Source organism: Molossus molossus, unplaced genomic scaffold (assembly GCF_014108415.1).
Source record: "Molossus molossus isolate mMolMol1 unplaced genomic scaffold, mMolMol1.p scaffold_m16_p_13, whole genome shotgun sequence".
NCBI lineage: Eukaryota > Metazoa > Chordata > Mammalia > Chiroptera > Molossidae > Molossus > Molossus molossus.
In genome coordinates, this window is record NW_023425348.1 from 52,197,180 (window position 1) to 52,223,045 (window position 25,866).

The 25,866-nt window shown below is 43.0% G+C and overlaps 1 protein-coding gene across 1 annotated transcript in view; it reads right to left on the reverse strand.

Moving 5' to 3' along the window:
* Positions 1–25,866, reverse strand: part of TRIM66 (tripartite motif containing 66) — a 49,802-nt gene that overhangs the window by 21,912 nt on the left and 2,024 nt on the right. The window contains exons 2-6 of the mRNA XM_036258771.1: positions 19,509–19,815; positions 4,895–4,998; positions 3,085–3,232; positions 2,077–2,209; positions 1,661–1,777 (exon numbers count right to left, since the gene is read on the reverse strand). Coding sequence (XP_036114664.1) covers positions 1,661–1,777; positions 2,077–2,209; positions 3,085–3,232; positions 4,895–4,998; positions 19,509–19,737 — 731 coding nt within the window. The 5' untranslated portion in view covers positions 19,738–19,815. The remainder of the gene's footprint in view (positions 1–1,660; positions 1,778–2,076; positions 2,210–3,084; positions 3,233–4,894; positions 4,999–19,508; positions 19,816–25,866) is intronic.

Sequence of the window (25,866 nt, forward strand, 5' to 3'; positions counted from 1 at the left end):
AGATCATGGCCCAGCAGGTACCATATATAAAGAAACAAGAACCTTCCTCCACCACCCCACCCTTTGTATAAGCCAGCCCACTTTATCTAAGTGGGCCAATGGCCCAAAGCTCAACCTGGTTTTCTCTAGGTAAACTTCAGGTCCACACCCAGGTATACCCAGCAGCTCAACAGTTCACACAGACTAGAGGCTGGACAGAGTGAATAAGTGTGGGTATGAGTTCATATAATCTGTTGTCTAAAAAGGAGAATGCACCACTAAACAGTGCCACACAGTAAAAAGAGCATGGGCAAAAACAGAAAGTAGACTAGTAGTTGCCAAGAACTGGGGATGTTGGGGAAATGGGGAATGACTGGTAATGTGTATGGGGTTTCTTTTTGGGGCAATTAAATGTTTCAAAAGTAGATAATAATAATGGTTGCACAACTCTATGACTATACTATAAACCACAGAGTTGTACATTTTTTTTTATCCTCATATTTTTCCTTTTTTGTTCAGAAAGAGTGGGAGGGAGAGAGAGGAAGAGAGAGAGCGAGAGAACCATCGACGTGAAAGGGACATATCAACTGGTTGCCACCCACATAACCAACCAGGGCTGGGGACAAACTGCAACCAAGGTACGCGCCCTTAGCGTGAACCAAACCCGGGTCTCTCTGGACCGCAGGCCGACACTCTAACCACTGAGCCAAACCAGCCAGGGCCAGAGTTGTACATTTTATTTTATTTATTTTTTTTATCCTCACCCGAGGACATTTTTGTTCAGGTAGAGTGGGAGGGAGAGAGAGGAACAGAGAGAGAGAAAGAAACATTGACGTGAAAGGATCACATCGAGTGGCCGCCACCCGCACGACCGACCAGGGCCGGGGACAAACTGCAACCGAGGTACGTGCCCTTAGCGGGAACCGAACCCGGGTCCCTCTGGACCGCAGACCGACGCTCTAACCGCTGAGCCAAACCGGCCAGGGCCAGAGTTGTACATTTTAAAAGGGAAATTTTATGGTATATAAATTATATCTCAGTAAAACTGTTAAAAAAAAAAGAACATAGGCTTCAAAGTCACACAGACCTAGCTTCCAAACTCAGCTCAGTCACTGACTGTGTGAACTCAAACAAATCACCTAACCTCTCTGGACTCAGTCTCCTCATCAGTAAAATGAAGATAACTCAACTCAAAGAACTGTAAAAATTGAGCAAAATAATGCATATATGATGTCCAACCCAATGCCTGCCACATGGTGAACTCTTAGTACCTAGTAATTCCTCTTTCTCCATAAAATACCAGTGATTTCATATTATTTATATATTTCCACTGAAAACACTGGGAAAGGGGTGCTAAGGACAGATTACCACTTTTTGTTGCGCCTGTAGGATAAACAGCACTCTGCTCCCCAGTTATCTACTCTGTGTCCTTGTTCTCAAGTACCAACCTCTGGCTACTTCATGGCCACTTTCAAAGGGCATGTACTTTGGCCTAGACTCACACTGATCATTCTGACCTAGTTTCGTCCAATTCACTAAGTGATGGCCCAAAACCCTTTCACTGGCCCTGAGACCTCTCAGGCCTTCTCGATCATATGCCCACATCTGCCTAATGGCATGTCCAGGATGGGAGGGAACAGAACATTTCCTGAGCTGGCAAGGGCTAGCCTGTGTGTGCTACCTGTCCTCAATTTGTTTTGCAGATGTCTGTAGACTGGATTTCTTATGAGCCACCTGTGCAGTCACACTTTCCAGAAGCATCCTCTGATTTTGCAGAACTTCTTCAAGATGTCTGCACCTAGAGGAGAAGGCAGAGAAAAAGCTGAGAAAAACTGAGTCTTATTCTGGGCATTTCAGCCAAGCAAGAATCCCCACAGTGTGTCTCAGCCAGGCTGACGGAAGCTGAGATTACATCTAGGAAAAGTCAGAGATACTGCAGGCTCTTGTTTTAGTCCTTATGCAAAGAAGCCCCACAACAGGAGCAGAGAAAACTTTAGCCCAAGGGCTGAAGGTTGGCTTAGGCAGGGAAAGAATTTTGATGCATTGGGAGCCAACACTCCCACAGGTAGGGAGTCCAGAGCAGCCAGCCAGCCCCACCTGTGTTCTTTGTGTTCCACCATGAGGCAGCTATGGCATGTGAGCACATCACAGGTCTCGCAGAATAGTTTGAGCACTTCCTGTGTGTGTAGAGGACAGTACAAGGCGAAGTCCCCGGAACCACCATTCACTCCTGCCAGACAAGATGGAGAAAGTGAGCTTCTCTTGCTCAGGAAGAACTCTCAGTTAAGCTCCACTGAGCAGCCCTTGGCCCTCAGTGGACAGAGGAGAGACAGAGAGCTTTAGGGATATGGGTGGTACAAACAGAAGAGGCCTCTTGTTGGGTCACTGAGGTTTCAGGAGCACAAGTAGGAATGAAGGCGTAGCCCAGCTAGCCAAAAATAACACACTGTCAGGCCCCAGGCATTCCCCCACCTGCCAGAGGCAGAGGAAGTTACTTGCTACTACCACAGCACATGGATCACCTGCAGGATAACGACTCCTCAAAATTCAACCTAAACCTCTGCATTAACCAGGATTCCGTATGGTGGGGCTGAAACAGCTACCCAGCCTCACCAGGCTCCAGGCCAGATCACATGGATCGTTAAATCTGGTTCCTGTGGGTATGACAAAGGTAAAAACCCTCCCATGGTTTAAGAGCCTTGGGAAAAGACTTTCAACAAAAACTGTCATTTAAAATAAAGGGTGTTAAATAGACAAATGGACAAGCCCTGATACAGGCTGTTTAAGTAAGTAACTAAATAGAAGTGAGGCATGATTGTTGTAAATAGAGGTGAAAATAAGGAACTCAGCTAGCTTCTATAATTCAAAACTATTCCTCCCTGTACCATCTCACCCACACTCACCCTCTCCCACCTGCCACAGGAAGAGCCCAGAGTGACTTACACTGTGACTGTGACTCTGGAGGAGACAGCTTCCTTTGGGAAAGGCTCTGAACCCACCCCTATTCCCAGCTGGGAAACAACATCAGAGAGCTCTTCTCTCAGGATTTTAGGGTTCAGCACTGCTTAAGGGCATGTGAGCTGGTGGGGAGTGGAAAAATGATACCTGGAGACCCCTTCTGGGCCCGGGAGAAGAGCGGCCCCCCAGGAGCAGGGCCATGCCGGTGCTCCTCGGTGCAGGAGCTGCACAGCCAGCGGTTGCAGTAGGTACAAAGGATGTGTGCCGCCCTCTTCTCCTTGCACTCAGAGCAGTTCTGGAAGCAGAGAGTTCCAAAGTTAATGACAATATCCTTTCTGGGATCTGCCTCTATGGGTGCTAAGTGCTCTAGTGACTGGGTCCTGCAGAGCTGTTCCTCCACTAGTTTGGAGTGCAGTCCATTTGGAGAGCTGCCTGGGAGTGACTGACATGTGGGGGCTTGTAAAGAAAAGCAACCTTTGTGACTAAAAGAATAGTGGCCTCAGGGGCTATTAACACATGTACTGTGCTGAAGATGAGGACACCCAAACAAATAAGGTACACAGCCTTGACAGGAGTAACGCTGTGATAAACTATGCACCAAGCACTAAGGAAACAAAGAGAAGAATCCAGGAGCTCAGTCTAGGAGAGGCCAGGAAAGGTTTCATAAAGAGGTGACATCTGAGTTGCATATGGAATGATCAGTAGTTTACCAGGCAGACAAGGGAGGAAAGTGGAAAAGCAGGAACAGAAAGTTCAACGTGCCTGCAGAGAGGAGGAAGCCAATGGTGTGGTGTACTACAGAGAGATGATTGTACACAGCCAGGAAAGACCAAGCATAGACCAACACTCAGAGCTGTTTCTACAACTGAAGCCTGCTGGGCCCAATAGTACCCAGTCCTCCCTAGGCCAAATGTCCATTCATTTTGGTCAGTAAATACCTTGCAGGGCTGATGTGAAGCACATGAAGAAGAGATTTGGAAAAAATTAGTCTGTCTGTTCCTGAATAATATAGGCCACTAAACTGATGTAGATTCTAACAGCTTTCTCCTCACACTGGCATCCAGAAAACACATTGGGGGTGGGGGGTGGGGAGGCGTATACAAGTTTTACTAATTAAACTGTGAATTCCTTGAGGGTAGAGAACATGGGTCTGTCTGCCTAGCACCAAGTACAGGGCCTAGCACAGGTAATATATTCAGTAAGACTCAGATACAGGAGCAAATAAGTAAAATGGCAAATGAATAAAATGTAGTGGTTAGGGTACCCTAGTGGAGAAAGGACTGGAGAGAGAACCAGTCAGTGAGTCAGGTGAAATTTCAGGAACTCGGGTTAAAGGTATTACTTGTTAAATTCAGGCAAGATTGATGAACCCATTTAACCCAGGCTGGTGCATGAGTTTCAACTCAGGGGGAGAAAAAAGAAAATGCAAGCTCAATACTGATATTTTTTGATAAGAACTGTAAGACAGCCCTGGCCGGTTTGGCTCAGCGGTTGGAGCGTTGGCCTGTGGTCTAGAGAGACCCGGGTTCGGTTCCCACTGGGGACGTGTGCCTCGGTTGCAGTTTGTCCTTGGCCCTGGTTGGCTGTGCAGGTGGCAGCCACTTGATGTGTCCCTTTCACATCAATGTTTCTCTCTTTCTCTCTCTCTTCCTCTCTCTCCCTCCCACTCTGTCTGAACAAAAGATGGGAAAATGTCCTCAGGTGAGGATAAAAATAAAAAAAAAGAACTGTAAGACAGAGGAAAACACTCCCATTTTGCTTTCTGAAACATTTTCATTCTTTTCTGGATAGATGCATAGAAGGACAGACGGACGGACGGATGGACGGATGATTAATTAGGCAGACTGACAGTGGGGTAACAAGTTTGATGGAATGATAAATAAATAGACAGACTTATGTACAGGGCCCCACAGATTTCTGAAAAGGATCAGCTGTTTCTTTGCTTGTCCTGACTTACCCTGGCCATCTTGAATTGCCCAGCAGAAAAGTACTGCAGAAAAAAATGTTCAGTTACATCCCTGGTAGGGTACACTCGCTTACACCCAGGACAGGAGATGAGCTCTGGGAAGGGGAAAAAAGACAGCAGAGTCAGGTCAACATGGCAGATTATACATAAGGCCTGGACATGAGGCTTTCTAATACACAACACCAAGGTATGTGCCAATACCATTTGTGCCAAATGAAGTATGTTTGACGCCATAGCCTGTACTTTCCATCTAGATATTGTAAACATGACCACCCGATTAGGCACGTGCCCTACACACCTCTTTACATCTTTATCTTTGCCTGATCCTACCTTCTTCCCCCTTCCACACACCATTCTACTACAGGCCCAACCCTACTCTGGTTCTGATAATTGGGTGCCTTCTGCTGTTCCCATTCCTCTTTCCACAACCCTAAGAGCCCAGTTCCCATTAATGGCTAAGCTCCAGGGAATCCGTGTAGCCTAGAGCACAGCTCCAGCCATTAAGGTTACCGGGTAGCAGAATTACTTTCAAGATCTTAAAACCAGAGCTTCCAAAAGGCCCTAACCAGAGAAAGGCAAGGCCTTCCTAACTGCTCATCTAGGAGGTATTTTTCTCTTGGTACTGTCAAGACCAAGTGGTCTGCCCCTGGGGCTTAGAGAGCTTTTATTGGGCCTTCTCCAGTTAGTCCATGTTGGGTGCATCACATATATGTATGTTTCACCTGTGAACATGAATATCTCGTCCTAACCCCCTCTTACCAGAGAAATGCAACCATCTCCAAAACGTTCCTCAGCATAACGGGCTCCTGAACTATATATACAGCATCAGACTGCCCCCCTGGAGACTATAGTGCTCTTCAGGCCCACCCCAAGCACAATCAGCTCACCAGGTTCAAGGAAATGAGCCTCATGAGCAAGACCAGGTGCCTGTGCCCGGATAAGAACGACATGAAAGGGGCTGCCTATGGCAGTGAATGCTGCAGTACCACCAGTCTTCTATCCTCAAATAATCAAAAGGGTACAATGGCAGTTGCTCTAGACTTACAGTTAGACAATGTAAGTTCGAACACCAGGTTTACCACCCCATGACCTTGGTTGGCAAGTCACTTAAACTCACTTAACTCCTCTGTGCCCAGTATCTTCGTATGTGAAATAGAAAGGGAAAACAAGAGTTGCTGTGGGAATCAAATTAGATAATACTTGAGAAAGCACATGATCATCTATGAATGTTGACTTTGAATTCAAAACATTTCTCATATTCCATTCATGATGGTAATGACTCTCCCAGATGATGAAAATCACATAGTCTGAGAGGTAAACTGAAAAATGGCCACAAACTCTTCCCCTCTGTGTGTCTGTGCCTTTGTAATCCCAACCACTAGAAGACTGAGTCTGGTCTCCACCCTTTGAAGCCAGGCTGGCTCCTGATCTTCTTTGACCAACAGAACGCAGCAAAAGTGACACTGGACAAGTTCTAAGCCTAAACCTCCCGTGGCTTTGTATGGCTTTGCTCTTGCTCTCAGAAACTCTAAGAGTGCCACATGAACAACCTCAGGTAAGACTGCTGGAAGATGAGAAGCCATTCGGAGAGGGCCTCAGCTGTCTCAGGTGTCCCACCTGAAGCCATCATAAGCCAGTTCACTCCCACTGACTCACCAGCTGAACCCAGACACAGGCGTGAGCACAGTTGAGATTAGCCAAGCCCAGCTCAACCCAGCTGAGAATCCCAGCCCAAATAGCAACCTGTAGAATCATAAATTAAAGTTTAATTGTTGTTTTAACCATGAAGTTTTGAAGTGGTTTATTATGAAGCAAAAATTAATGGATGGAGCTGGAAAAATTAAAATCCACAAAATCATGAAAAATAATAGTTTAATACTCTTTCTCCTTTCACTCCCCGCAACCCCCCAAAATTTAAAAACCTCCCCCAATCTTCACAGAACCATGGACAGAACTGGATATGGAATCTCCTAGTCTCCTGCCCATCAAGAACAGTGGCCAGAGTGGAGAAAGATGCTCCCCACAGGTGGCCTTGTCCAGGGGAATCAAGTGACTGTTCCTCCCTTCCATTTGTCTCACCCTGGGGAGACCCTACTCATCTACCCCTAGGTCAGAAATGCTGCTCTAATCATTGAAAATTTCCACAGGCTCCCAACTCCCTGGTACCAGAGGCCCACACATTAGTCATACTAACACAGCCTCATTAGCATCAGGAAAAAAGAGAAATAACTGAATAGATCAGAGAAGTCCTTATCACATATCCTCCACCTCCCTTTGCCTCAAAGGCCCAAATCCTCATCTTGGTTCACAGGTCCTTTCCAAGCTGGCCTTCTCTCTCTCTAGTTGCATCTCCAGCTTCATCTGCCACACACCCTATGTATGTCCTTGCCATGCCAAATCTCTGCTAGCTCCTGAATACACCAAATTTTGCATAACTGTAAAAGTGCTCTTCCCTCTCCCTGAAATACTCTTTCTTACTCGCCTCCTTTTCAGATAAACTCCTATTCATCCTCTCAAACCTGTTCCAATTGTTCTACCTTTGAGAAGCAGGGTTGATTTCCCTCCGGATAAGTTATTTATTCCCTCTTCTGAGTCCCCACACCATCATGAACATCCTTCTAGTGTAACAAATATCACCTTGCATTTTAATTATCTGTTTATATGTCTCTACACAAAAATAATCCACAATTGGTACTAAAAAACATTGCATGATTTTTAGCAAATTAGACAATTATGTTTCTTTTGGGTTTGAGTATTCCACCTGTATTCCTTGTACTCAAAGCCACTGAAAGTAGTAAGAAGCCATGTGGAAGTTTTAGGGTGATAGAAAAAATCCATCCCAAGAGGATAAATGAATCAGGTCTGACCCAGAGCAGGGCTGTGGTACTTGGGAAAGACTGGAAATTGGGAGATGTGGGTTCCAGGCCCAAGACTGGCACTATCTGTGTAACCTTAGGTACGTGACTCCCTTTCTCTGAACCGTACTTTCTACATGCTTAAAATGAGGGAAATGGGAATATCAGAGAAGTATGAATTATCCAACCCTCTTCTTCTGCCTATTTTAGCCAGGCTTCAGAAATATTCCCCTGGGCAAGATGGGAAGGCACAGACAGCCAAACAGCGTCCTGGCTATCAAGTCCGCAAGTCCAGAGACAAGCTTGTGGGCTTGGCCCATGTGAAGAAGGGCTGCTGCAGTAGACAACAGGAATGGAGAATCATGGCAGGGGTGCGAGCAGGTCCCCAGGAGACTGTGGGGCCCAGAGTGAACACACAGGGCATGTGTTCTCTGTGTCACAACACTTTGTCCAGAAGGTCCCTAACCCCATCAAGCTGTGTCGACCTTGAGCTTTTCTTTTTAAAGAGAATTCCTCATTTTTCAATGAAGATACCAAAACAAAAGTTTTAAAGACATGTGGAATACATGAACTCTTAGGGCTATGTTATATATGTAAAATGATCAAACATCTACTTATAATATTTAACATTAATTTAGCTATTAACACATGTTAAAATTACATGTTACATAAAATATTATTTAGATATATTGCTTTTTTCTATTCAAATTATTCAAGTAACTGCCTTGAGGTTCTATTTCATACACAGAAATATCAACTGTAAGAAATGGTCCAAAGGCCACACAACTATCCCCACAGGAGGTGGGGCTTCTGCTTCCAGAATGAAGAATGAAGAAGTCACAGGCACCAGGGGTCCTCCTGGAGACCTAGCAGCCTGGTAGAGTGGCTCTGAAATCCAAGGATATTCAGTCAGTCTATTGTGAAAGTGAGCACTTCTGGTCCCTGGGATATGTGGTACAAATTACTCTTTTATCACCACTTCCCGTGTTATCAGGCACTTTACTTGTGTTATCTCATTTAATCATCAAACCACCTCTGAGATGTAGGCAATATCCCCACTTCATAGTTGGAGGGACTGAGGCTCCAAGAAGTAGCCACTCATCAAAGATCATACAATGCAAGGGCAGAACTACAACTGAAACCCAAGTCTGGCCCTGGCTAGTTTGGCTCAGCGGTTAGAGTTTTGGCCCATGGACCAAAGAGTCACAGGTTCGATTCCAGTCAAGGGCACATACCTTGGTTGTGGTTCATCTACTGGCCCTGGTCAGGGTCGTGTGGGAGGCAACAAATTGATGTCTCTCTCTCACATCGGTGTTTCTTTCTTTATCCCTCTTCCTCTCCCTCTCTCTCTCTCCCCCCTCCCATTCTACCTGAAAATAAATAGAAAAATATCCTTGAGTAAGGATTTAAAAAAAAAAGAAACCCAAGTCTGTCTGTCTCTAAAGCCCAGCCCTTTTCACTATGCTAGGCTCCTCTCTAATCCAAGTGTAAATAAAAAAGGTAATTTTATGTTGATCAACTAAATACTTTAATTATAAGTAAAAGATTTCATAATAATGATCAGACTCTAATGATGGCATGGAATCAGCTCTCGACCTGGGAATCCAGAAGAAACTGAAAGCAGCCCCAGCTATGCTTAAAGTTTTAAGAAATATGATCTTTGAAAAAAGGCAAGTGAAGAGAGTTTTTCTGGAGAAAATAAATCTGAGGGCAGTTTCATTCTACAGACCAGTGTTTCCCACACTTTGTTATATATCTGAATCATACAAGGCACTTTTAAACATCCTGATGTCCAGTCCACATACCATATCAATTAAATCAGAGTTTCGAGTGATAGGATCCAGGCATCAGTACTTTTAAAAATTCCCTGGGTGACTGCAATATACAACCGAGTCTGAGGACCCCTTAGACAGAGTACCCCTTTCCCTGTGGCTGAACCTGATCGCTCTGTCTCCTCTACCTGGCAGCTGAGAAAGGCAGGCTCACCCAGTTTTAAAGAGGCTCCAAAATGCTAAAGAATCTGCAACTGTGATGCATTTACTTCTCTGACAGAGAAGAGCAAATGCCAGATGTTCAACATACAGAAGGGTATCCTGATACCTAGGTCCCCTGGGGGTTGGCAGTGAGTTGTCAGACATTTTGCCTCCCTAAGCCCCAGCTCCAAGGAAGCACCGATGAGCTGGCTTAGAGTACAGCCTGAGATTTGGCAATACAAGGCTACTACAGGGTCCTAGACTGTGTGCTGAGCCCAGGACTTAGTGAGGCAGCAAGGGAGGGGGCCAAGATGGGGTAGTCCACCCTTCAGACATGAACAGCAGAGTCAAGGCAACCTGAGCACCAGGGGGCTGGGGTGGACAGAAATGCCAAAGTGATCTCAGAAAGCTAGCATTGGGTCAGCTCAGCCCACCAGGTAGGGACAAATACCACAGGTGTATAAGCCTGAGCTCAGTGCTAAGTAACCAATCCTCTGAGGGTTAAGAAGTCCTTCATTCTACAGCTCTTATCTAGGGCTCCATGAAACTTTGTAGCTGGGGCCCAAGCTCTGACTCTAACAAGGCCAGTGGCATCCTCTGAAGCAGACAGGTCTCACCTGTAAAACCAAAGCTGGACAGACCTAGCTTTTTTCACTGCTCATCTTGCCCAGAGAAAGGAAGGAACTTAGCTAAATACCACAGAGCCCTTGTAAAACAAAGATGGTATGAGCAGTCCCTGATTACCTCTGTAACTACAAGTAAGACATTCTATCTCCCTATGCCTCTCTGAGACTGTACAAGGAGAAAAAACACTCTAGTTGTATCCTCTGGTGGGCTGGCCATCCTCACTAACCATTCCAGTCCTGCCACCCAAGGTCAGCTTCAGGGTACTGGGCATCAGCTAAGACCCCCACCACACAAGCCCCTGAAGGCTTCCTCTCTCTAGCTAGCCCATAGCTCAGAGCAGCACTCTGAGAAATATGTTGCATCCACTCCCCAGATGCCCAGTCCCTGCTAGAAAGACAGATTTGGATCCCGAGTGACTGCTGCTCCTGCCCCTGGCTGCCAGCAGGCTTACCTGTGGCCCTTGCTGCCCTGTGATTAGAGCAACACCTAGGAGAGAAGTCAGAAGAGCGACAGGTGAGCCCACCACAGGCCCCAGAGGATGGTGCTTACCAAGAGCCCAGGAACACCCACCCAGCATGCTGCAGCCAGCTGGGCTGCAGGGCCTAAGCCCCAGGGGGCTGGGTACTGGGTGGGGTAGGGGAGCAGCCTGGATCCTCTCCTCCTTTCTCTGATGCATCCTCAGCCAGGGTTGCATTTCTTCAGCTCACCTGAGATGCTGCTGCAAGAAAAGGCTTGGTTGGCTCCTCCTGTTCCTGTTTATCTCGAAGGCTCTGCAGCAATTTTCCCAAACTGAACAGCAAGAGGGAGACCTCAAAGAGGCGACTCTCTTCCTAGCTGCAGCTCCTTCCTAATCCTCTGGGTGCCTTGGAATAGAAGCTCAGAAGGAAGAAAAGGAGATTTTCAACTTTCAGGAACTAGCTCTGTCGCTCTCTGCTCAGCTCAGGAGGCCATCACTCTCAGCCTTTTAGGACTCGATCCAAAAATCCTTCAGCCCTCCATGTTCCCCAAAATGACAGTGCTCATGTATGGCTGGAACCTGCCCGGATCCGGCAGCTCATTTAAATAGAGCTCATCACAACAACAGTGTTGGTGGAGAAGTGAGTAGCTGCAGGGCCCTGGGGACCCCCTGTTTATACGTAGGAAGAATGATGCAATCTGGGTATCAAAATAGCAACCCAGAATGGAGTAACAGGCTCACGCAGCAGCGGTGCCTGCACAGCCAGAGCTCAAGTTGACACACTCTGTCAGCCCCACACTGCTGCAGCACGCAGATGCCAGGCACACACTCTCACCGCATCATTTTTAAAATCAGCAGGAGCCCGAGATATCCCTCTATGCCCCGAGCACTGAAGGAGGGTGGGGGTGGGGGGCTTCGACAGACATTAAAATCTGTCTCCTACACACTCACCTGCTCCTGCCACTTCACCTGAAGTCCTTATCCTGTGACGTCACAGTCAGTTGCCATAGTGACCAATTGTCCGTCACAAGTGGAGGATTAGGACTTCAGATGGAGAAGAAACATATTTTATGATGCACAAAGGTCCTGGGAGGTGTCCCTTGGCAGTTAACTCCACCCCCAAGGGAGATACAATCATACAGGAGCAGGGAGAAAAAAAGGAAGGAAAAACAGGATCAGGCTGGAGCAAAAAATATTAGAATGGGGCAAGACTACAAGTACAAGATAATTGCAAAAGTACAGAGTACGGGAAAATTTCAAAAGCACAGATGGGAGTGACACAGAATGAGCTTGGAAACTGGCAGAAGAGTAAGTTCCTGAAGGGAGCTAGGGAGCTTGGCCTTTGTACTAAAAGTAAAAGCAGCCCAAAAAGGTTCTGGAGAGAGACAGAGCTTGGCTTTATGACTACCTTGATGGACTAGAGAGAGAGGCAGTCAGGGAGAAGGCTTGGGCAGCTGAGCATTAATGGGATCCTGACCAAGGGTAGAAATGGAAAGAAAGGGACAGAAGAGTCATCTCAAAGAGAACCGACATAATATAACCAAAATAAGATATTGGGGGAGGGGGGGTATGTAAAGAAAAAGAAGTCAAATGGATGGGCTCGTAAACAGAGACAGGTAACAGGAGGACGAAGAGGGCAGCTGCCAAATCCTACCTGATTTGTGTCCTACTTTCTCTGGCACCCATAGCCATTGCCTTGATGGATCAGTGATTCACAAATCCAAAGGGTTTGTTAGAAATTCCAAAGCAACCAAATCCAATCTCTTAGGTATGGGTGTGGGACCAGAAATCTATATTTCTACAAAGTTTCACAAATAATTCTTAAGCATCCAGGACCAGCTCTGGTTCAAGACCAGTAATCTAGAACCAATGGCCTGGACAACTGGAGGAACCTCCTAGCAGGTCTTCTTGCATCCTGTCTTGTCTCCTCCAAGTCATTCTTGTGAGGCAAAATGACTTTTCAAAAATACAGATTTGACTATATTCCACTGACGAAGAACCTTCGATGGTTCCCCACTGTCTACAGAATAGTTTAAATTAGTTGAGATCCATCACAATGTGGCCCTAAATTTCCTTTCCAAAGTTCCCACTTCTCTCCATCAAGCAATCCTATATTCTAGCCAAAATTAACTCCCTCCTATTCCTCCTGGCCTCTCTGCCATGTGCCTCCTCCTAACACTACCCCTAACTGGGATTCGCTGCCATATTTATCTGGTTCTGCCTGGCTCCTACACAGCTATTCCTACTTGATGTCACCCACAGATCCAAATACCACCCAATTTCCCCAGGCAGAGCCTAAAACAGGGGTCAAAGCCTGAAACACTCCATGCAAAGCCACTGTCCCCATTTCCAACTGGGCCTGGACAGAAACACAGTAGGGGAACCAAGGACAGCAGAGTCCCTACTCTGGCTCTCCAGTTCCTATTGCCCTTCAAGCCAAGGCAAGCCCTGGACTGGCAGGGAAGGGAGCTGGATATTTTTTCTGATTCTGTAAGTGACCAGTTATATAACATTCAGCAGGTTCTAGCCCTTTCTGGACTCCTGATGCCCCAATTATGCAGCGAGGGGTTAGAGATAAGCTCCAAGAGTCTTTTCTGCTCTCCATCCTCCACAATATCAACCATGACTGATCTTCCTTGAATGAGAGAGTTCCAGCAAACAAGAGACCCCTCCAAGACTTGTCGTCCTTCAATCACAGCTACAATGAACTCCCTCCCTCACCAAATCTATTCTAGCTCTGACTTTCCCCAAAAACATAGCCTGCCTCCTTCCTACTGCCAAGGGAATTGCTCTCCCAGTAACAGGTACTGTTCTGAGGTGCACAGTGTGAGTCCCAGTGCCCCGTGTGAGTCCCAGTGCCCCAGAGAGCCAATTAAGTTGAGGAAACTGTTCATGAACTAAAAAGCCATCCTGCTGATAGGGTTCCGGAGCTCCAGCTTCTGTACCTGCTGCACATCCAGCTCAGCCCAGGTCCAGCCTGACCTCCACCTGGGAGACCTGGGTCACTGTCCACAACAGGCCCCACAAGGATGGACACTATTTAGCAAATAGCAGTTAGCCTGCCAGGCTCCTGGAGCTGAGATCTCACCCCTCCCACCTCCCACCCTCTCCCCAGGCCATTAGAGCCCCTCCAGCTGAGCCACTCATTAAGATAAGCATAATTTCCCACTCTGACTCTGAAGTTGTAGCACTTGCATCAGTTTCCTCTCTTTGGATCTTCCCAAAGCTCCAATGCTTGCCCACTGAGGGACAGAGATTGCTCCCCCTTTCAGCATTTATAATTTACAAGGAACATGCTGTCACCCATCACTAGCTTCAGGAATATGAGACTATGGTGGTTATTTGGAGTTCTTAGAGTTCTTCAAGTCCAGCCCTGAAAGCCAGAAAAGACTCAGGATCTCCCAGTCTATTAGTGTTAGAGTCCAGATAGAGCACTAGGGCTGTGATTGCTGGACCAGGGCTCTGGCCACATCTTGACTGCATCACCCACATTGACAATGGGGAAAGTAAGATACTAAACAAGTAGATTCTGGGCATTTAGATCTCAGAATCAAGGTCTCTAAGTTAGAATTTGTCTTTTAGTAGATCTGAAGAGAAAGAATAATGTTCCTTTTACTTTTATGGTGAAGAACATACCCAATTATTTGTCCCTTCTCCACTAAAACAACAAATAGAGCCATACATGCCTGAGAATTTTGAAAACAGACCCAGCACACAGTAAATGTCAGCTTCAGGAAAGCCAGCTCCCTCCAGACCTTGCTATATTTATTTAATATATCACTTTGGAACTCAATGGCCAACTTTTTCGATAGTATTTGACCAGGGACCATTTCAATTAGGCTTGAAATTGAATTGACCCAAGTAGGTATTCTCATTGACTGAGTAAATCCATTTCCAATATTCAGCCTTTCTGCACAGAGCCTGTAGCTCCAGTCATCCTGCTGCATGGCTAAGCCACTGTGTACTCTGCACACTACTGCCTTTGCTGGGTCCCCACCACTACTTTTGGAAGACTTTGCCTGCTAGTCTCCTCAGAGCCCTCAGACCTGATGCAGAGCCATTTCCCAGAGTGATGGAGTTGCTGGAGAGAATCTTAGCTAGGCTGTGGCTGCATTAATTAAAGATTTGCACCTGATGACTCAGGTTGCAGGGTTGGTTCTTTCCGCAAAGATTCTCCATGGAGTCTCCCATCAGTTCAGCGATTCCTGTATGCTTAGAATCTCCCTGAGCAAAGTGCTACAGTACAGATCACAAGCTTTGAGGATAGGTGAACTGGAATTTGACCTGATCTGATAATCAGCTACCTTCTCCCATATTTTACCTTTGAAAACTCCAGATTGGCAGAAATGAGATAAACCTTTTAGCAGGTCTATGCTCCTCATATGCTGGATAAAGTAGCCATAGTAAAAGCTCTTTCCAAAGATCCAGAGTCTCAAAGCATGGCTTCTCAAATTATGGACCAGAAATCTAAGTCCAGGTATTGGGTATCTCACCAGACTTACCAGAGATAGGTGACAGCTCTGCTTTTTATTAGACAGCTTGCTTGGGTGCCATTCTTTTAGTCCTTCAGAAAACATTCAGGAAGCAATTGACATTCACCAGTCCTGGTGCCTGAAGAACCTTTCAGAGATATTGTTCCTTTGCCTGAACTTGAAACAATCTTCTCTTCACATTCCTGCCACACTGTATGATTACCATCTGTTTAGGAATCTGCCCTTCAACAGTATGAGTTTGCTCAGCTGGTGTGGCTCAGTGGAATGAGTGCTGTCCCATGGACTGAGAGGTCCCGGTTTGTTTCCAGTTAGGACACATGCCCAGGTTGCAGGCTTGATCTCCAGTGGGGTGCCTGCAGGAGGCAGCCAATTGACATTTCTCCCTCACATTGATGTTTCTCTCTCTCTCTCCCTTCCTCTCTAAAAAAAATCAATAAAAACGTATTTAAAAATACATATAGTATGAGTTTCTTGAAGGCAAGAACCCTGTCTTTTCATTTCTGTACCCTAAATGCTTTACAGCCTAGTACACAAAAGTCAATAAATATCTGTGAAGGAGATAAACATAGAAACCAACAAATACCACACATCATATGGTTCTAAAACCTCCAAGCAGCAGAGGAAGATTATTCCACTCTTCACCCATAAATGCAAATATGGAAGGTAACAATGGCCTAGCCAGACCATAGGACATACTAAAGAATATAAGACACCCACATATTCAAGAAATTACCTCTCTGGTTCCAAAACAAACTTATTTGCATCTAACAGATTTTTTTCTACTTCAGTTTCACAGGTTCTAAATAATAGTATGGTTTTTCACATTTCTTGGTCTCTTACTATACCCTAGGCATAGTACAGAATGTTTTATGTGTATGCTCTCATTTAATCTTTATAACAATCCTCAGTTAATTACTACAATTATCACCCCCATTTTAAAGGCAAGCTATACAACTATTAAGTGGCAGGTATATTAGGACTCAGATTATATTGACACCAAAGTTAATGATTTTGATCTCCATTGCACTTAGAAAAAGTAGATAAGTTGGACGATCAAAATTAAAAACTTTTACGCATTGGCAACAAATATTATGATTCTGATGATTATCATTAGTATGAATTTAGTTTTCTGACTTTAGAGTCAAACAAAGCCTTGAGACATGCATATCAGTTTATGTTAAAAATCTTAGGAGAGATTATAGACCTAAACATAAGACCAAAAACTAAAACTTTTAGAAGAAAACAGAGTAAAAGTTTCATGGCAATGGATTTAACAGTTATTTCCTGGAGATGACACCAAAACCACAGGCAACAAAAGAAAAAGTAGGTAAGTTGGACTTGATCAAAATTAAAAACTTTTACAATCAAAGGACACTATCAACAGAACAAAAGGCACCCAAAGAACAGGAGACAATATATATGCAAATCATATATCTTACAAGGGTCTAGTATCCAGAATATATAAAGAACCCCTACAACTCAACAACAACAAAACAATAACTTCATTTTAAAATGGGCAAAATTAGCCCTGGCCGTTTTGGGTCAGCAGTTAGAGCGTCGGCCTGCGGTCCCGAGAGACCCGGGTTCGGTTCCCGCTAAGGGCATGTACCTCGGTTGCAGTTTGTCCCCGGTCCTGGTTGGGTTGTGCGGGTGGCAACTACTCGATGTGTCCCTTTCACATCGATGTTTCTCTCTCTCTCTCTCTCTCTCTCTCTCTCTCTCTCTCTCTCTCTCTCCCCCCCTCCCTCCCTCCTTCCCACTCTATCTGAACAAAATATCAAAAAAAAAAAAAAAATGTCCTTGGGTGAGGATAAATAAATAAATAAATAAAATGGGCAAAATTAGCCCGGCTGTTGTGGCTCAATGGATTGAGTATTGTACCGTGGACTGAGAGGTCCTGGTTCAATCCCCAGTCAGGGCACATGCCCAGGTTGCAGACTCAGTCCCCAGTAGGGGTCATGCAGGAGGCAGTTAATCAATGTTTCTTAATAGATGTTTCTGTCTCTCCCTAAAAAATCAATAAAAACATATCAAAAAAACTAATAACAAAAAAAAAGTAAAAATGGGCAAAACAAAAACCATACTATTAAACAATAACTCTTCATTTCCCCCTTCCCACAGCCCTTGGCAACTACCATTCTACTTTCTGTCTCTATGAATTTGACTACTCTAGGGTACCTCATGTAAGCAGAACCATAGAGTGATTGTTTTTTTGTGACTGGTTTATTTCATTTAGCATAATGTGCTCAAGATTCATTCATGTTTTGGAATGTGTCAGAGTTTCCTTCCTTATTAAGGTTGAATAATATTCCATTGTATGTACATACCACATTTTTTTTATCCATTCACCTACTGGGTTGCTTCCACCTAGTGGCTGTGACAAATAATGCTGCTATGAACATGGGTGTACAAATATCTGAGTCCCCACTTTTAATTCTTTTGGGTATATACCCAAAAGTGAAATTTCTGGATCATATGGTAATTCTACTTTTAAATTTTTTTAGGAAATACCATACTGTTTTCCACAGAGGCTGCAACATTTTATATTCTTATCAATAGTGTATAAGGATCCCAATTTCTCCACATCCTGGCTAACACTTATTTTCTGCTCTTTTTAATAGTAGCTAATAGAAGTGAGGTGGTATTTCATTAGGGTTTTGATTTGTATTTCCCTAAGATTAGTGATATCAAGAATCTTTTCACATGCTTAATGGCCATTTGTTTGTCTCATTCGGTGAAATGTCTATTCAAGTCCTTTACCACTTTTAACTGGGTTGTTTATATTTTATTATTGAGATTCAGGAGTTCTTTTTTTTTTTAATCTTCACCCAAGGATATTTTTCCATTTATCTTCAGAGAGAGAGAGAGAGAGAGAGAGAGAGAGAGAGAGAGAGAGAGAGAAACATCGATGTGAGAGAAACACATTAATTGGTTGCCTCCTGCAGGACCCCAACGAGGAGGGCTGGGGACTGAACCACAACCAAGTTACGTGCCCTTGACCAGAATCAAACCCATGACTCTTTGGTCCGCGGGCCAACGTTCTGACTGCTAAGCCAAACCGGCCAGGGCAGGAGTTCTTTATATAGTCTGGATATTAACCCAACAGTGCTAGAACTTTGAAGACATACTTAAGATTCACCATATTTATAAATTTCTAAGAGTTCTTTAAGTAATTAGAAATGCTTATTTGCTAGACAACTGCATTACTTAAAAATAAAATACACTTAATTTATAAAAGCAAATACTAAGTTTGTAAATATGTTCAAATGTTAATGAAAGGCCCTTAAAAATGATTGTTAAAAATTGCCACATTTATAAATAGAATAATACTTGTAAGCTAAAAATCAAGGTTAAGGAAAAACAAAGCTTAAATTATAAGTTCAAAAATTAGACATTAATTTAAAAATTCAAAGTAGACCACATCTTCTCTATGCTCCAAACTCTCAACAGAGACTCAGAAAGGTTAGGTAGCCTGCCCAAGAGTTTAGAGGGCTCAAAATTCAGATCTAAAGAGAGCCTACACTTGTACTACAAATCACTTTGAAAATACTGCCAATAGAAAAACAAACAAAAAAGATGTTTCTAAACACTGTCAACTTATTTGACTTTCTCATCCTATTAAGTTCATTCAACAAATATTCTTTGCACCTCTGTAAAGTGCCCTGTGCTACAATGCTGAGATGAAGGGACCTGATTCCTGTCTCCAAGGATTTCACAGTTCTCAAAGAGATTGTTTCCTAGGAAACCTGACATTCAGAAGCAAGATACAAGCTCCTCCTCCCTGCTGGGCAGCAGGTTAGATGGTGAATGGTTCACTAGTCAGTGTGTCTGTTCAAAATCTATTCCTGACCAACCCTAGGAGCCCAACCCATCTCCCCCTGCCTCAGAAGTTTAGTGAGTCAGGACACGTCTCTCCATCTGGGGAGTCAGCCAAATGTTGGATCAAAGCCTTCCCAGGTTTCTTAGTCTGCCACTAATTTAAGGAAACCCCAAACATTAAAAGTCCCAGCTTACAAAACAGATATATTAGGCACCAAGAGGATTTGCTTTGTCTCACAGATTCCCCAAAGACTAGCTTCAGCAATGAGTGTCCCTTGGGCATTTAAACTCTGATTCTTTCTACACATGAAATTCAGTTCCTATAAACAGGAGAGACCTGTTACACAGAAGGAGGTGAACCTGTGCTGCTTTTGTACTTACCATCTGGGACAATCCCATGAGCCTTGGCAATCTGCCCTAGCTCCTGGATCAAGCCCTGGAAGCAGTCTTTACAGAGTAAATGCTGGCAGGGTAGGAGCCAGGCACCCACATATTGCAGGTTCTGTTGGCACAATGAGCAAGTCAGTACCACGGCCTCCATCTGTCCACTCCTGTGTTTCTGGTCAACTAGTGGCAGCCCCATAAAGCTCATGCCCATATCCATGCCCATGCCTGTGCCTGGGACTGGGCTTTTCCACTGATATCCTCAGTCATGAAGCAGCACGTAGAGTGAGCAAGCTCTACTCCCCTGTAAGGGAAGCACAAAGCACAGTGATTTGCTCTGGCGGAGTAGCTCATTTGGTTGTGGGTTTGACCCCCAATCAAGGTATATATAAGAATCAATCAATGAAGGCATAAGTGGAACAACAAACTAATGTTTCTCTCTCTCTCTCTAGAAATCAATTTTTTTTTTTAAAGCAGAGTGATTTATTTTGGAAGGGGGATGTTCCAGAACAGGCCAGAGAGGACTCAGAGACCAAGGCCTCAGAAGTCCTCTCAGACTCAAAGAGAGAGCCCAGCCTCTCTGCTGTGGAAAACAAAGCCTGGGGAGGTCTGCCTGGTTGTGTGTTTCTCACAGGGTTTGTTTGGCTTCAAAAATGTCCCAGATTTACCTGTGCTTCTTTATTAGTGGACAAACTTGATCCAAGATTTTATTTTGGAAAAGAGGAGGAAATTTATTAAATGCCAAGTTTATGCCAAGTGCTTTATATACTTGTATCTCAATCCTCATAGCTACCCTTGGAATTAGAGATTATGATATTTTCACAAATTATATAAAACCATGAGGGCCCTGGCTGGTTTGGCTCTGCAGTTAGAGCGTCGGCCTGCGGTCCAGAGAGACCCGGGTTCGGTTCCTGCTAAGGGCACGTACCTCAGTTGAAGTTTGTCACTGGCCCTGGTTGGGTTGTGTGGGTGGCAGCCACTCAATGTGTCCCTTTCACGATGATGTTTCTCTCTCTCCCCCCTCTCCCTCCCACTCTATCTGAACAAAAAAATGAAAAAATGTCCTCGGGTGAGGATAAAAAACAAACAAACAAACAAAAAACCATGAGGGACAAGATGAGGAAACTGAGGCTCAGAGAGGTTGGGTAACAGCACAAAGACAGATGGTAAACAGCAGAGTTTAAATTCAATTAAAACCCAGGTCAGTCATTCCAGACTCCACACTCTTAACTACTAAAATTTTTTTCAAGCTGAGATCCACACATATATTTTCATGAGTTTCCCGCCAATATATTTTTTTAATTAGTGCTTCATTCTGGTAAGTGTTTTTTAAAATTTAAATATTCAGGCCCGGCTGGTGTGGCTCAGTGGTTGAGTGTCAACCCATGCACCAAGAGGTCTCCGGTTCGATTCCCAGTCAGGGCACATGCCCAGGTTATGGGCCCCATCCCCAGTGGGGGGCAGGCAGGAAGCGGCTGATGTTCTCTCTTATTGTTTCTATCTCTCTCTCCCTCTCCCTTCCTCTCTCTAAAATCAATAAAGGAAAAAATATATCTTTTTAATAAATAAAATAGAAATATTCTGATTCATCTATATACTGACGAATATGAGATTTTAGGGGCAGTGTTAAACAGTGGTTCTCAACCTGTGGATCATGACCCCTTTGGGAGTCGAACGACCCTTTCACAAGGGTCACCTAAGATATAACAGCAGCAAAATTACAGTTATGAAGTAGCAACAAAAATAATTTTATGGTTGGGGGTCACCACAACACGAAGAACTGTATTAAAACGTCGCGGCACTGGGAAGGTTGAGAACCACTGGTTTAGGATCTAGTTCACACCAAGTACTACTTTATCTCAGGCTAATGAGAAGAGAAATGGGGCAGACTTAACTAATATGTAAAGGATGAATTCCTGCCATATGAAGTATAAATGACAATGGGTACACAGTGATGAATATACATGACCGTACATACTTGGAATGGACGAAGGAGGTGGGGAAATTGGGCCATCATCACTAGGTAGGAGGGTAAATTAGCCAAACTTAGCTATACCAAGAGGTACCACATTTAAGTTACAGTGGCAATTCAGTTTTATAATTGTATGGGAACAAATGGAGTGTACCTAATTTTATATTTGTGCTTACTTAAGAAACAAAACAAAAGTCATTTAATTCAAATCTGAAGCTCTGTAATTATGCAAGTTTGAGAGAAGTTTCACTGAAGTCCACAGACTTTGGGAGACAAGTTCATTAAGAACAAAGGGTGATGGGGCTGGGAGAAGCCCAGCAAGATGCCACTAAATAAAGTAATGGGTAGATTTTCAACTCTAATTCATTGTGAGGCTGTAAGGGCAGTTATTTCCCAGAGAGCAGCCATAGTAGCAGCCCCAGTGGAGGTGAGGGCAGTCATTCCTAGAAGATTTAAGTGGCTGAGTTTATTTTGATAGACTTTGAGAATATAAAACTTTTTGGTCTTAGAACCCCTGAATATTTTTAAATTAAAGAAACCCCGAAGAGATTTTGTTTATGTGGGTTACAGCTATTACTATTTTCCATGATATAAATTAATACTGAGATAATATGAAAATATTATTGCATTAAAAAACAATAAACCTATTACATGTCAACATGAATAACATGTTAGGAAAAATTAACAATTTTCAAAAAATAAATTTAGCAAGAAGAGTGACAGTTTCCCCATTTTGCAAACCTCGGTAACATCTGGCTGAATAGCAGACAACTGGATTTGCATACTTGCTTCTGCAGTCAATCTGTTATATGTTGTTTTGTTTATTGTATATGAATAAAATCCAGCCTCACACAGCTATACAGTTGGAAAAGATAGGAGTATTTCAATAGAGCCTTATCAGATAATTGTGGATATTATTCTTTGATACTAAATCAAAATTCAACAAGGGGTCGTTTCTTAAAGGTTAGTTGTAATATGGACTCTGAAACTACATTAATGGACTTTTATTATTCTGTTACATTAAATTCTATTCCACTGGTCTAGTTTTGCACTACAAATTGCTCTTTCACCCAGGCATAATTTTATAACACCAAGCATAGGTCATTTGTAAAATACTGGTTCAACAACTTACATAGATGCTCCAAATATTGACACGTTTCATCATATAATAACAAAAAAAAATCACTCTCTTTATCAACTCTAATCTCAAGGAAAAGCTGTTAAACTCATAGAAGGAGCTATACTTTACCAGAATTCTAATTTTTGCCTGAAAACTAGAATTTTATCATTAGCAGCAAATACTGTCATGTATTCAAGGACTGAGATTTAATAAAATATTTACTACTTTATCATGGACATTCTTTTTTTCTATTCTCACTCAAGGATATGTTTATTGATTTGAGAGAGAAAGGAAGAAAGGGAGAGAGAGAGAGAAACATTAATGTGAAAGAAACATCGATGGGTTGCCTCTCCTATGCACTTCGAACAGGGATCGAACCCACAACCTAGGTATGTGCCCTGACCTTTTGGTGTACTGGACAATGCTCCAACCAACTGAACACAGGCCAGGGCATCATCATTGACATTCTTAAGTGAAACTGGCTTTTTTATTCTCTTTTTTAATGCAAATGCCCAGCAGTATACATGACTTGTACCAGCAGTTTTACACACCATCTTTGGCTTTTGCTTTGGCACCATCAACGCAAATGTCAACCCGGTGAAAGGGGCAAATAACATCTTAGTATTATGATGAAAATCGTTTTGACCTTGCAGACTCCCTGAAAGAGTCTCTAGGGCTCTTTAAAACAAAACAAGACAAGACAAAAAACCCGCTTTCCTTTATTGATTTTAGAGCAAGACGAAGGGAGAGGGAGAGATAGAAACATTGATGAGAGAGAACATGTATTGGCCACCTCCTGCATGCCCCCACTGGAGATTTGGCCCACAAGCTGGGCATGTGCCCTGGCTGGGAATCGAACCAGCGACCTCTTGGTGCATTGGTCAATGTTCAACCACTGAGCCACACCAGCTGGGCAAGGGTCTCTAGGTCTATAGACCATACTTTGAGAACTGTTGCGTTAAACCTTGAATAACAATTCTGAGAATAAGAAGAAGGGGCATGGCCTTCCAACACCAGTGGGCTCTACAGAGTAGAAATACAAAGAAATAAGTATTTAATTCCTGTCTTAGAAAAGCAACTGAAGTAACTCTGAGGATAAAGATTAAAATAAAGGCACAGCCAAGCAATGAGTCTATGATTTAAGGATAAGAGGAGAAGGTCAAATGACTTATTTTTTATCCTCTTCTCTGGCTGCTTTTCACCATAACTTAGTTCTTCTTATCTTCCCTGACCTGGGAAAGTGGAGAGAATAGAAGTTGGCAGAATGTACTTAAGCCAGGGGTAGCAAATTCAAATACCTACAGGGGCCAAGCATATTCACCTAAAGTAATGTGGGTCAGTGTTGCCAAACCTTAGTTTTTCAAAACTCTAGAAATCCAGATTTTTATTTAAATTTTAAAACATTGCCCTGGCTGGATAGCTCAGTTGGTTAGAGTATCATCCCGATATGCCAAGGTTGCAAATTCAATCCCTGGTCAAAGCACATACATGGGACAACCAATGAATGCATAAGTAAGTGGAATAACAAATTAATGTTTCTTTCTCTCTCTCTCTCTCAAATCAACCAATACATTAATTAAATTTTAAAGTATTTAATTTGAGATGTTTATACTTATATACTTATAGTTTGGCAACTAATTAAAAAACATAAGAAAACAGCATGAATCAAACAAAATATACTAGTAATTAGCTTGCGACCTCTGTTTTAAGTCACAGAGAAACCTGGACTAAATGAAACAACAGGTTGAAAGATGGCAAACTTCACATATAAGATTAGCTTGCTCACCAACCACCTCCCTTTTAATATCCCACATTTGGGGATCTGAGAGAAGGGAAATGTTTACCGATTTCTGTAACCTTACCAAGAAATGAAAGAACAAGTCATTCTATGACACAAATGGGAGTAATAATTTCAAAGATTGTTTGCAAGAGTATTACAGAATAATTTATCATTAAAATGTACTCATTTTAGGGAGAAAATGGGAGAGAGAACACTAGGTAATGAGAGAGCACCCATGCTATGCTAGGCTGTGTTGAATGTAGTATATTATTTATTTCTTTACTTGTTTACTATCTGTTTTAGACAGTCTTAAAGCAGGACTTTGTCTTTCTTGTTCACCAATGTACCTGCCATTCGCAGCCTGGAAAGTATATATAGTGCCTGAAAGTATATATAGCAAGTACTCAATATAATATTTCTAAAATGAATGAATGAATCTCAGTCATTTTTTCATTACAGAGACAAGAAAACTAAGCGTCAAAGAGTATTTGTTCAATAGCATTCAACTAGTAAAAACAGAGGTAGGAAATAAACCCAAGTTTTTTTCCAATGATTTTATAATCTGAAATGAAATTAATACCCAAATATTTAAGCTCCTCTTTGCTGTGCTAGTGGGGAAGGTGCTCTCAAAGATCCTAGAATTCCTCTCTTCACATTTTGCTATTCTGAGTTTAATGGCAGCAGGGTTTTCCATCCTAGCTTCCAACAAAGCTTCTAGGAATGCACTTACCATGGAGCACAATGAAATTAAAAAAAAAATATATATATATATATATATGTGTGTGTGTGTGTGTGTGTATCCAACACAGAAATGAAAGACTCCTATAAATTCCTAATCTTCAAATTAGATTATTTACTTTGTGGGCCTATGGAAACCCCTGTGGGGCTATGGATTTTCCCCTAGCTGCCATATTGCCATTTATCAAAAACTACTGATAAAAGTGGGAAAAAAAAAACTGAGCCTGGCATAGTTGAAAATGGAAACTATACATGCTGCAGATGCATAAATTGGTATAATCCATTTGGAAAAAAGATGTAACAACATAAAATGATTTATAAAAATGTTCATACCCTATAATCCAGCAATTTCACTCCTGGGGATTTATTTTAGACAAGTTATTCAACAGAAGAAAAAAACTACATCTACACTAATGTACATTGTATCATTGTCTCTAAAAGCAAAGAACACAAGAACAGAAAAATAAAAACAAAATATGTGAGAAAATAGCTTAGTAAATTACATATAGTACATGATAAAGATAATTTAATCTTTAGCTGTTAAAAATAATAATTAAGGCCCTGGCTGGGTGGCTCAGTTGGTTGGAGCATTGTCCCATACACCAAAAAGTTGCGGGTTTGATTCCCAGTAAGGGCACATACCAAGGTTGCAGGTTTGATCCCAGGTCTGGCACACACAGGAGGCAACTGATCAATGTTTCTCATATCAATGTTTCTCTTTCTCTCTCTCTCAAACCAATTAATA